This window comes from Gorilla gorilla, chromosome 14, assembly GCF_029281585.2.
Source record: "Gorilla gorilla gorilla isolate KB3781 chromosome 14, NHGRI_mGorGor1-v2.1_pri, whole genome shotgun sequence".
NCBI lineage: Eukaryota > Metazoa > Chordata > Mammalia > Primates > Hominidae > Gorilla > Gorilla gorilla.
In genome coordinates this window covers 88,507,475-88,519,538 of record NC_073238.2, presented here as the reverse complement: position 1 = coordinate 88,519,538, position 12,064 = coordinate 88,507,475, and the positions used below count along the sequence as shown (strand labels likewise).

The following is a 12,064-nucleotide window of genomic DNA, read 5'->3' as shown; positions in this document are numbered from 1 at the left end:
AAATCATTGCCCAAGGTCAGATGTTGCAAATGACAGGGCCAGAAGTCATCCCATGTTCCCTGAAGCCAGAGCCATGTTTTTATCCTAAAGAAGCTTCCTTTTTTGGAACAATTTCTGCATAGAATGTGTTGGAGGAGGATTCTTCTACCCACTGATACTATGAATTTTCCCAAACATTCCTCCCCAAACATTCATTTTTCCCTTCGTTCCTGCACTCCCCCTCTGCCCTCCTTTCTAGAATAAAGCAGCAGCTCTCCTGGAAGCCGGGGTTTCTCTAACTGGGACATGTTTCAGCCCTGGCAGGGCGAACAATTAGGGCACCTGCAGGTAGCAGGGAGCCTGTCCATAGCTAAAAGAGGGAGAAAAGAGGTCCATCAGCCCTGTGGCCCCTGCCTGGGCAGCCACCTCACACCTTCCATCTGTGTATGGCCCTCTCCTCTCCAGCCCTGGCGTGTGGAGGTGAAGGGATTCAGTATCTGCTTCTGGGATTCATTCCTGTTAGGAAATGTTAGTCTGTAAGTTTTCGTATATGTTCTTAGATTGTTGTGTTGTACACATTTAATATTGCAACCTATAGAAATAGAAGAGTGTCCTTTTCCTTAAGAGTGGGTGCATAGGCAAGTTTACTTCAACAGAAGTTAGAAGAGTGTTTGGTCTTTAGACAGCAGGCAGGCTGGGGTGAAGGGAGGTGAGAATGAATTAGTGTCCCCTGCATCTGTGTCAGTCTACTGTAAAATGAGGGGAGGAAACAAGCAAAGTTTAAATGTCTCATGTGAGCTGAAGAGAAAAAACATGAAATATACCTTTGGGTGACCATACACCAGTGAGAACCCACCCATATGAGAATCCTATCAAGTCTCAGCTAAGGAGAAGAGCTGAAAAAGTGTTCGGCCAGCGCAGTGGCTGTCGCCCGTAATCCCAGCTACTTGGGAGGCCAAGGCAGGAGAATTACTTAAATCTGGGAGGCGGAGGTTGCAGTGAGCCGAGATCGCACCATTGCACTCCAGCCTAGGTGACAGAGTAAGACTCCATCTGAAAATAAATAAATAAATAAATAAATAAATAAGTGTTGTTCATCATAACTAAATGGCCCCTTAGGGCCCAAGAAGAACCTTAGCTGCACAATACTGAAGGATCAAAGAAGATACTTCAAAAGCCAAAACACCTGTAAATACATTTGAATATTTTGAATTGAAAAGTAAATGATGTAGAATGCAGTAGGTAGCTTTTATGTCACTAAAACAAGGTTGGTTCTTGGGAGGAGAATAAAGAAGAATGTTGTTAAAAGTAAACAAATCTAATTTTGCACATCTTAATTGGCTTTAATTTGATTCCAGAATCAGACAACAGTCTAGACCAAAAATGTTTCAGAATGCTTCACCCTACAGCATATGCAGATTATATTTATAGCCAAAGAAAACGAGGTGACATGCAGAAAATGGAAGTGAGGTACAGAGACAGCTCAATTGGTTAAAATGCAGCATATGCCTTAATTGAATCTGGTTTCAACAGTTGGCCGTCTTTGATTGACTGAAACTCAGCTACTTGTTGAAGAGGAGGTTATGGTCTGTTTCCACATCAAGTTAGGTTACAGTTCACTATGTACAGAAGAAACTTTAGGCCAAACTTAAAACATGTATAGAGGCAACTTTAGGCCAAACTTAATTCAATTTAATATTGTTGTAGGCTGACTGTAATTGTAGTTGTAGTTCATCTCCATCATTGCTAGGAAATCTCTAGAAGGAGCTGGGAGAATAACCTGGTGCACTAACTTTTTATTGCTGCCCTACAACTAACCCTAAAATTTAGTGGAATAAAATAGCAAGTCTTGTCTTTTTCTTTCTTTCTTTCTTTCTTTTTTGTTTTTTGTTTTGCTTTTTTTTCTTTTCTTTTTTTTTTTTGGAAACAGGATCTCACTCTGCTCAGGCCTGGAGTGCAGTGGTGCGATCGTAGCTCACTGCAGCCTCAACCTCCTGGGCTCAAGTGGTCCTCCCACCTCAGCCTCCCAGGTAGCTGGGACTACAGGCATATGCCACCACACTCTGCTGATTTTTAAAATTTCTTGTAGAGGTTGGGTCTCACTACATTGTCTGGGCTGGTCTCAAACTCCTGGGCTCAAGCAGTCCTCCTGCCTCAGCTTCCTAAGGTGCTGGGATTACAGTGGTGTGAGCCACTGCACCCAGCCTAAAACAGCAGGTATTTTATTTGCTCAAATTCTGTGAGTCAGAAATGTGGCATGGGTTTAGCCAAGAGGTTTTCAAGCAGGTCTCACCTGGGGTCACGCATGGTGTAGTCATCTGGTGACTGTAATATAGCTGGTGAGTCTAAAATGGCTCACTGACATGGCTCACAGTGGGATTGGCCGCCTGCTGAGCAGCATGTCTCCTATAGGCTCTCCCGGGCTTCTTCACAAGTTGACTAGGTTCTAAAAAGAGCAAGGGAAAAGGGGAAACCCAAGGTGCAAGTGCTTTTCAAGCCTCTACTTGTGTCACATTTGCCAAGTCTTAGAGCCAAGCCCAGAGTCATTGTTGAGAAGTGGCCACATCAGGGCATGGGTACAGACAGACATGATTTATTGGAGGGATCGTTATAGTAACAATCTACCATAGGAGAGTATTTGAAAATCAGAGTAAATCAGTTCAACTTCAGGTGTTGGGTTCTGAAATTTTCTCCCCAGGATTTTGACACATGGAATGAAACTCACGTAGGGTTCCAGAACACCTCCAACTCCGAGGAATGACACCTCTACCAGCAGTGAGCTGGGTTACCCAAAACTGTCTGATCCCTTTTTCATTAAAGAGCAATAAAATCTTAAGTGTAAATTTTTTTCAGGTGTTTATAGATCATCTCCTGTTCTCTTACTTACAGAGGATGATATTTTTTTGTTTCTGGTGTCCAGATAACTTTCTTTGGTCTTTAAATGGGCATGCCAGAGAATCAGTCCTTCCTAAATGGGCTGAGATGCTCAAAGACTGATGGAGGTTAACTAGGGTTGATGTCCCTATTCTACATTTAATAAAAATAGAGTGGAATTATGCAAGTATGTAGATAAGCTAATCATCTGACCTAATCAGCAATGCAGATTTTGAAAAGCCTTTCTAATTACTTCCTCAGCTTGGCTGAAGGTATGGGTAAAAAGATTTTCCCAGCATGATGGTAGCAGATGTATTTCATAATATTTATTGAAAATATTGGAAAGAAATCCTCAATTATGCTCCTGAAAAGTACATCAAAAAGATATCATATTTAACATATTTTAAACTTTCATTAAGATACAAACATAACATAATTAGATGATCATGTAACAACTCTCACGCAAGGTTTTGGAATCTTTCATACAATTAGACTTTAACTTTCAGAGCCAGATTGCTCATGGTTAACTGCCTCTATCTTCCTTGAGTTGTATTACTTACTATAAGAGCTCTAGTTGTCTTGGACAAAATGGTACTATCAGAATATTTTCTTTTTTCTTGGCTGTTTGCAAATTTGGTATCTTGGCAAAGGCATCGTAGTGCATGATGTTTCAACAACTTTAAATGTTAAATTTTTGACATTTACAGGTGTATGCAACACCACACAATATGTGATTTGTGATTCTTGGCTGGCTTTGAATAGTTGTGAATGGCTGTTAAATGAATCATTCTAGAACAGGATTGCCCCAAAAGAAGCTATCTATGAGTTCCTAGCTGAATTCATATTATTACACAAAGTCATTCCTGGATCCTACATTCCTTTAGTGTTGGTTGTCCATCTTGACCTTCCATTCTGTGAGCTGCTCATTATCTTTCCAGTACATTCCTTTTAATATAAGTTAGCCTGAGCCAATTTCTGTTGCCTACAGCAAAAATAAATCTTAAATGATAATGGTTTCTTCAAGTGCCCTTCGAGTGACTGAGTAGTTAAGCTCTCTGTTACCAGATAGTGATGGAACTGGTTGCTTTGCCCTACAGTTTCTCCAACATCTCTCTTCTAGTGGATCTCCTCCAGAGATCAGATGGAAAACAAACAGTCTTTTTGTCTCATAGCTGGTGGTACAAAGAAAATATTCAAAAGCTCTTAATGAATATTATTGCCTAATTCCTAACATTTGAGGAGGTACAGAGTCACGTGACAGTGAATTTTTTTTTTTTAAGACAAGGCCAGAAAATGTGGATAATCTGGTGTGTGACAATTTCTTTGTTAGCCATGTTGAAATGAGAGCATAGTTGCATAGGAACTGAAAGTCATAAACTGTGACACCTTTTTATGTCCAGACTCTTAAATCCCTAGATCAGTTCCTCAACCTGGGTACTTCTGCCATTTTGGACTGGTTCAGTCTTTGCTGTGAGAGGCTGACTGTCCTGTGCATGGTGGAATGTCTACAATATCCTTAGCGTCTGCCCACTAGATGCCAGTAGCACTCTCCCTATCCCCCACCCCAAGTTGTGACAATCAGTAATGTCTCTGGATGTTGCCAGGTGTCTCTTGGGAGGCAAATTTGCCCTTGGTTGAGGACCATTACTTTATATTATTTGAATTATCTTCTTTTAAATGTAGTATTTACCAAACACTTCCATTGTGCAAAGCACGTTTTGGTATATTTATATTTAAAGTCAGGATGTGTATCAAATACACGGGTGCACACGAGGTTCACTAGATGTAAATTCCTAACCAAGTGTAGTTAGAAATGTGATGAAATATGTTGAAACCGTCTAGGTATAGTTTTTCTAGCCAGACTGTAAATATTAGACACAATCATCCGAAGTTGCCATTTCGTGGGTAAAAATGGTGCATTCTCAGCAATTCCATGTGGTTCAATGTAATGTATGATACACAGTAACCAAAAAAAGTGATTTGAGACAAAAAAAATGAAATTATGAAATGTAACCAAATGTCATTATGACCATGATTTCACCTGCATTTTGCCTTCCCCCGCAAGCAGTGGTGGTTTTAGAAATCTTAGGCAGCCATACAATTTAACAGTGTGGGTGTGTAGCTCACGTGGTACTTTTCATTGAAAAGATATGCCTAGTTTGTGCGTGAAGCGAGGGCTGATAGAAATTCTGGGCAGTGGTTGCTAAATCTCTTCACAGGGAGAAGGAGATGGAAATGAAATGTAATTTTTAAAAATATGTGTTAACATATGTTGACAGTAACCCTCTCATTTGAAAGGATCTGATAGTCTTGGTCAACAGGGGTCAGAACATTGTGCCGTTTCCTGCTTTGGCAAATTCACGATTGGAGAAGAATCATATCTGGAAAAATAGAATCAGGATAGAGTTCAAGAGCACTGTTAGCACATATAAACAAGATTTCTAAAATGCTACCACTTCTGCCATTTTTATGCCTTCAAATCCCACCTTATGGTAGTAATGAACTTGGAAACAGTAAGAAAAATACATATACTTTCTTTTAGTCACCCAAACCCTGTTCTTCTTTTAACTTATTATGAGAGCTATAAGCAACTAATATCTCCTTTCCGCATGCTCTCTACCTTCCAGGGAGAGTGCTAATGAGCAGTGAAATGGCCAGAGCTCTGGCAGCAGAAGCAAGGAGGAGGAGAAACCAGAGGGTTGAACAGTAGCTCAGGAGCTATGTTATCAGCTTTTGACCACTCAGGAGTTGGTAATATTGTGGATTTCGTAGTTTCTATTCTATAATCATACCCTGAAATTCTTGAGAGCTGGTTTAGGTTTTGTAACTCCAATGAAGGGAAAAAGAATCAGTAAGTACTCAGAACATAAAACCTGGAGCTTTCACTGATTCCTGTGATGTCTAGAGAATTCCATTTGCATGATAATGCACAGAAGTTCCATACTTGATGTTGGTCCAGGACAAGGTTAACTTTCTGCGCACTGATTTTAATTCATTATATATGCCTTTTCTCCCCAGCACAAATGGACCCCCGAGGCCTATCTCCCAGACAAAGTAAAAGTGACAGTGATGATGATGACCTGCCAAATGTGACCTTAGATAGCGTTAATGAAACTGGATCTACGGCCCTTTCCATAGCCAGAGCAGTACAAGAGTAAGTATCACATTCACAGGATGAAATAAGAATTGCCAAGGTGTTCAATGGATAATGGAAACTGCAGCATCTCCTGTCCCCCAGCCATGTCATTCTAGCTGTGAACTGGCACGAATGTCAGCAGCTTTTCATTCAGCTGAATGCTCTTTGGGAGACTAGGGCAGAGAATGGAGTGTTTTAATGAGTTGGAAATTCATGCTTTGATGAGATATAAGACCTCTGTGCATCTTTTCTAATACCTCCTGCACCCTTCTCCTGAACTCTGCAAAAAAAAAAAAATTGTTATTTTTGAATGTCACTATTTGATTATCATCATCATTATTATTACACAAAGTGAAGGGAAATATGGCAAAGTATTGTTATCTTGTTTTGATAGGAAATTACAGAATAGCTTTTTGGAAGATTTAAATTTGGAAAATAATATGTTCATCCTTTGAAAAGTAGGACTCATATGTGATTTTTAAATGAATCTTTTCTCTCTCCTTTTACCTGGACCACAGGGTTAGATTTCAGCCCTCGTTTATTGAAAATAGCTGCTTTTCTATCAGTCAACCTTGTACCTAGAATTGAACCTAAATGATTGAAAAAAAAAAATCCATATTTTTTTTTGTAGAATAATTTTTTCAGCTTTATTGAGGTCTAATTGACACATTAAACTTTATATACTTAAAGTATATGTGCTGATTTAACATACATGTACATAGTGAAATGTTTACCACAATTAAATTAATTAATACATTCATCACCTTACATAGTTGTCTTTTTTTTGTGAGAATGCATAAGTTCTACACTCTTAGAAAATTTCAAGTATACAGTACAGTATTATTAACTGTAGTCACCATGCTGTATATTAGGTCCTAAGAATTTCTTCTTCTTCTATCTGCAAATTTGTACCCTTTGACCAGTATCTCCTCTTTTCTCTGACACCCCAGCCTCTGGCAGCCACCATTCCTCTCTGTTCCTATGAATTCAACTTTTTAAAAAATCTTCCACATATAAGTAGTGTCATACAATATGCATCTTCTAGAGTAATTTTTAGTAACATAATCTTGAAGATGAGGAGGGTTTAAATAGCCACTGTTATTGCTGACATACTTGTTAGTGAACAGTTCACTCAAAAATATCTTAGTTACCTTTACCTCTGTTATATCAATTTATTTTCCCCAAATGTTGATTAAATACCTACTTTGTTTTATTCATTAGGCTTTGAAATTAAAAAACAAAGAAAAGAGAGCCTTGATATTGCATTTCAGAATTCACAGCATAAGTGTATGTCTGTGTGTATATAAAATGAATAATATATCTATGTTATAGAGATAATATGTATTATATGTTAATATTGTATATGAATATACATATAATACATCAGAGAAAACAAGATATAATTGATCTAAAATGAAGTGTGGAGTCAGATCTGGATACAAATTTCCATGCAAGCTCTTAATAGCTGTGTGACTTCTGGCAAGTTATTTAATCACTTGAGATAAGACGAAAATCAGAATAGTTATCTGACAGGACTATTGAGAAGGTTTTGATATAGCTACGAGGTGTGAAAAGTAAGTCACAAAGTTTTGGCATATAGAAAGCTTCAATTATTAGTGGAATTAGTATTATAGTAGTAATTAGTAATAATAGTACTAATAGTAATAGTACTAGTGCAGTAGTTTAAGTTTATAACCACGAGGAAATATAAATACAGCAAGTGTCATTATTCTGATTTTATAAATGAAGATACTGAGGATCAGAGGTTGATGACTTTTCCAGTCACATAATAAATGGTTACAAGACAAAGTTTAGAACTTTGAGCTCCAAAAACATCTTTTTCTAGCCTATAAATCTGTTATCAGTAGTAGTATTCTGCTTGAGCACTTATAAAAACATTGTTTGCATGCCTGTAATCCTAGCACTTTGGGAGACCAAGGTGGGCAGATCATGATGTCAGGAGTTCAAGGCCAGCCTGGCCAACATAGTGAAACCCCATCTCTACTAAAAATACAAAAATTAGCTGGGCGTGGTGGTGGGCGCCTGTAATCCCAGTTACTCGGGAGGCTGAGGCAGGAAAATCGCTTGAACCCAGGAGGTAGAGGTTGCAGTGAGCTGAGATCACATCACTGCACTCCAGCGTGGGCAACAGAGTGAGACTCCTAAAAAAAAAAGGAAAGAAAGAAAAATTTAAAAAAAGAAAAACATTGTTTATCTCTTACTTGTTTTGTTCAAATAACTTAGTTTCTCCAAAGCAAATGTTAACTTGAGCCAGCATAGACACTGAATCCAAGAGATTGCTGAGATCTTCCTAATCCCTGACTCACCACGGTCAGCACAGTGATTCTGATTTTGTGTGAGCTAAATCCTAAAATTGAGGAGTCTGTGTTCTCATCTGTATATTTAGACTAAATGATGATAAGTTTCAATTCTGAGATGAATACATTTCATAGACATTTTAATCACATTGTTTTCCTGCATCATTCTAATGTGTATTTAATTTGTGTGTGTGTGTGTGTCTTTATAAATATATGCATTTCTTTTAAATTAAACTTTAAAGTTTGGAACTGTAGTGACTAAAATCTAAAGTATGCTTACAGCCGGGCGTGGTGGCTCACACCTGTAATCCCAGAACTTTGGGAGGCTGAGGTGGGTGGATCAAAAGGTCAGGAGATCAAGAGCATCCTGGCCTAAATAAACACATAAATAAAATAAAATAAAATAAAGTAAAATAAAAAAAGTATGCTTACTCCATTTAGGGCTTATATAACATAATTATATTGACTTCTTAAACATAACTATTTTTGTGCTTTTAATATGTGCGTATTATGTATTAGTACATTTTAATATGTAACTGTTTAATAGAAACCTCAGTAACTGGAGCTTAATTTTCAACTAACCTTTCTGATTTGCTTTTTTTTTTTTTTTTTTTTTTGAGATGGCATCTCGCTCTGTCACCCATGCTGGAGTGCAGCGGCACCATCTCAGATCACACCTCTGCTTCCCAGGTTCAAGTGATTCTCCTGCCTCAGCCTCCCTAGTAGCTAGGATTAAAGGTGCCTGCCACCATGCCCAGCTAATTTTTGTATTTTTTGTAGAGAGAGAGTTTCACCATGTTGGCCAGTTGGTCTCGAACTCCTCACCTTAAGTGATCCGCCTGCCTTGGCCTCCCAAAGTGCTGAGAGTACAGGTGTGAGCCACCGCGCCCAGCCTACACCTTTTCAAGTCACAGGATTTTATGTAATAGTGCAAATGCCTGTCTTTATTATTATTACAAAAGTTGCATGTGTATCATGGGAGATGCCAGATTCATTACATGTCAGTGTTTTCATTAAACGATTTAGTTAAGAATACACTGAGCTAACAACTGGGAAGCCCTAGAATGCCAGGACCCATCAATAGTTAATGAGTCATCATTCAAGACTGAATGTGCATGTGTAAACACTGGGAAGTGTGCGATGAAACAAAAAGAATGTTCTGCAGAGACCTCTTAAATGTAGATATATAGATCTTTGAAAACTAATAGTAATATATTAAAATTTTATTCTGAAATAAGTATATAATTGTTATAGAATTTTTAAAAATTCTATACATAGATCAAATGACAGAAGTGGTGAGAGAAGTCAATAAATCTTAAAATTTTATTAAATATAAAAATTTTAAAAATTCTGTACATAGGTTTACTCAAAGTTAACTTTCAGTGTGCACAATTGCGAACTTCTCTTTCTGCTTTTCTGTTAGTTTATCCTTTATTAATTAATGGATATGACTATTTCACCATTAATTTCTCTTTCTTCTTTTTCTGTTTGTCTTTCGTATCTTGATGACTTCTGTAAACTTAAAGGCTGTCAACAACAAAAAAAACCCCAAACATTTCATTGTAATATGATCAATAAACTTAATGTATAAAATAACAAAAGGATAAAGTATCAGATTAGCATGTAAAAAAATGAAAACATTTCAAAGGACCTCTGTGGGTCTCTCTGTTTCCTGTGCTTGAAGAACTTTTCTAAGAGAGTTAGCTTGAGAAGGATGGCTGCAGGTAGGGAGGTGATAAAATCAGGAGTTTTCTATATATTACAGGCAACACATTTTAGAAACCCTGGGCAACTAATTCACATTTGTCTTTACAATTAAAGATCAAAGGAGCCATGGTCTAAAAAGGATTCAGACATTTGCGTCTTATTTCCTTGGCCACCAGTAGAGTGTCAGGGAAGGGAAGGGGGAAAATGAGAAAGGAAAGGGATGTGAAGGAAGACCGACACCAGAGAGGGTGAAATTGCCTTGCCCTGGGCCAGCCTTTCTGCTGTAGGCCTCTGACAAGATGCTAAACCACAGGTAAATATCTCTAACTGAAGCTCTTCTTGTCTCCTTCCCCATTCTTGCTTGTAGTCTTGCCTCATGCAATAACTGTTCAAGTTTGGATTTTTAATTTGGTGCCTTACTTTGTTGACATTAGTATATTTATATAGCGTGAACATTCCTGAGCTAGTAAATTATTTTTCCTAAATGTCTGGTGCTAGGTATTTTGCTGGTTTTTAAAATGAACTTTAAAAAATGTTCCTTTTGATTTCATATGCAGAAATTGTTAACCAAGATACATCTACCCACTCCACCCACCACTGCAAATATACAAATATGCCTGCATTCAAATTAAAAGGACCGCTGCTTAGTGGCTACAACAGCAATCTGAATCGACCTCTGTTTACATAGATTTATGTAATGAGTCTACTAAACTGTGTGCTTGAACTGATCGTTTCAACCATTTTCATTAATTAACTTGACTCTCATTTATCCACTCAGGATCAGTAAATTTAGATAAATTGGAAGAAGCAGCCACCAAGAGACCCACAGTCGGGCTCTGCGTTTTTTCTGTTTCAATTGTAATAGGTACTGTCCAAGTCAAAAATCATGTATTCAGTGATTCTGACAAAGACAATTTCCTGCAGTTTTTAGAACATCTGTTTTGTTTTGGTCTTGATCCCCCACCCCCTTGATGATAAAATAGGGTCATTACCCTTAACAACTTGACAAACATAGTTATGAAATAAGTGTTTAGAGAAAGAGAGGTAAAGGCATATGATAAGAGCAAATGATTATAATTAACTCTAATCCTAGACAAAATAATGATGTCTTTTCAATAGGTGAAGTTTAGCTTTGTTATCTAAAGCCTCTAATTTTTGCACCCCTTTTTCTTCTTTCTCATTCCAAACATTCATAATGCTCATTTATTAATGCAAGTAGAAGAATCAAGTTCCACCAAACTCGACCTAATAACATCTGAAAGAGAGCACTCCCTGGAGGAATTTCTGTTTTACTAGGAACAAGCTAAAGGATGTGGATATAATTCAGTAAGACTGAAGAGGGGAAGAGTGGGGTGAAAGGTGGAGGAAAAGGTACAAGATGCTAAGGAGATATGCTTGTTTTCCAGAATTAGTCCTTTCAGAACTAATGAATTACATGTTACTGTTTAACTTACTCCATAGCTTAGTAGTAGTCTACTCTCTCTGATTTTGATTATGATGCTCAATTGATAGTGTTAGTAATCAGGGATGTTAGCATCCCTGATAACTGCACCTATGAAAAGGATATTCTTTTTAAATGGTTCATTGTCAATTACATTTAAGCTAATTAAAGCACTTCACTGTCGTTCTCTCCCTGTTTTTATTATTATATGGCTTATATGAAGTGCTCATCGTCTTAAAGAAAAACAACTAGTGAATTTCTGGAAATGTATAGTCTTATCTTTGGTACTTTTTTACATAAATGCTCTTTGAAAGAACAGATATGGTAGCAAGTTAGATACCCTATTGCTTCCTCAGACTTCTCTTATTGCTAGTTTGAATGTTACGATTTTTTTTTTTTTTTTTGAGATGGAATTTCACTCTTGTCACCCAGGCTGTAGTGCAATGGCACGATCTCGGCTCACTGCAACCTCCGCCTCCTGGGTTCAAGCGATTCTCCTGCCTCAGCATCCTGAGTAGCTGGGATTAACAAGCATGAGCCACCATGCCTAGCTAATTTTTGTATTTTTAGTAGAGACGGGGTTTTACCATGTTGGCCAGGCTAGTCTCG

At 37.8% G+C, this 12,064-nt stretch overlaps 1 protein-coding gene across 9 annotated transcripts in view; it reads left to right on the top strand.

Annotated features, from left to right (window-relative positions):
* The window catches only part of KLF12 (KLF transcription factor 12), a 618,595-nt gene that overhangs the window by 488,284 nt on the left and 118,247 nt on the right, over positions 1 to 12,064 (top strand). For all 9 annotated transcript variants that reach the window (XM_055360484.2, XM_055360485.2, XM_055360489.2 and 6 more), the window contains one exon: positions 5,872 to 6,007. In XM_055360484.2, the coding sequence (XP_055216459.1) occupies positions 5,872 to 6,007 (136 nt within the window). The remainder of the gene's footprint in view (positions 1 to 5,871; positions 6,008 to 12,064) is intronic.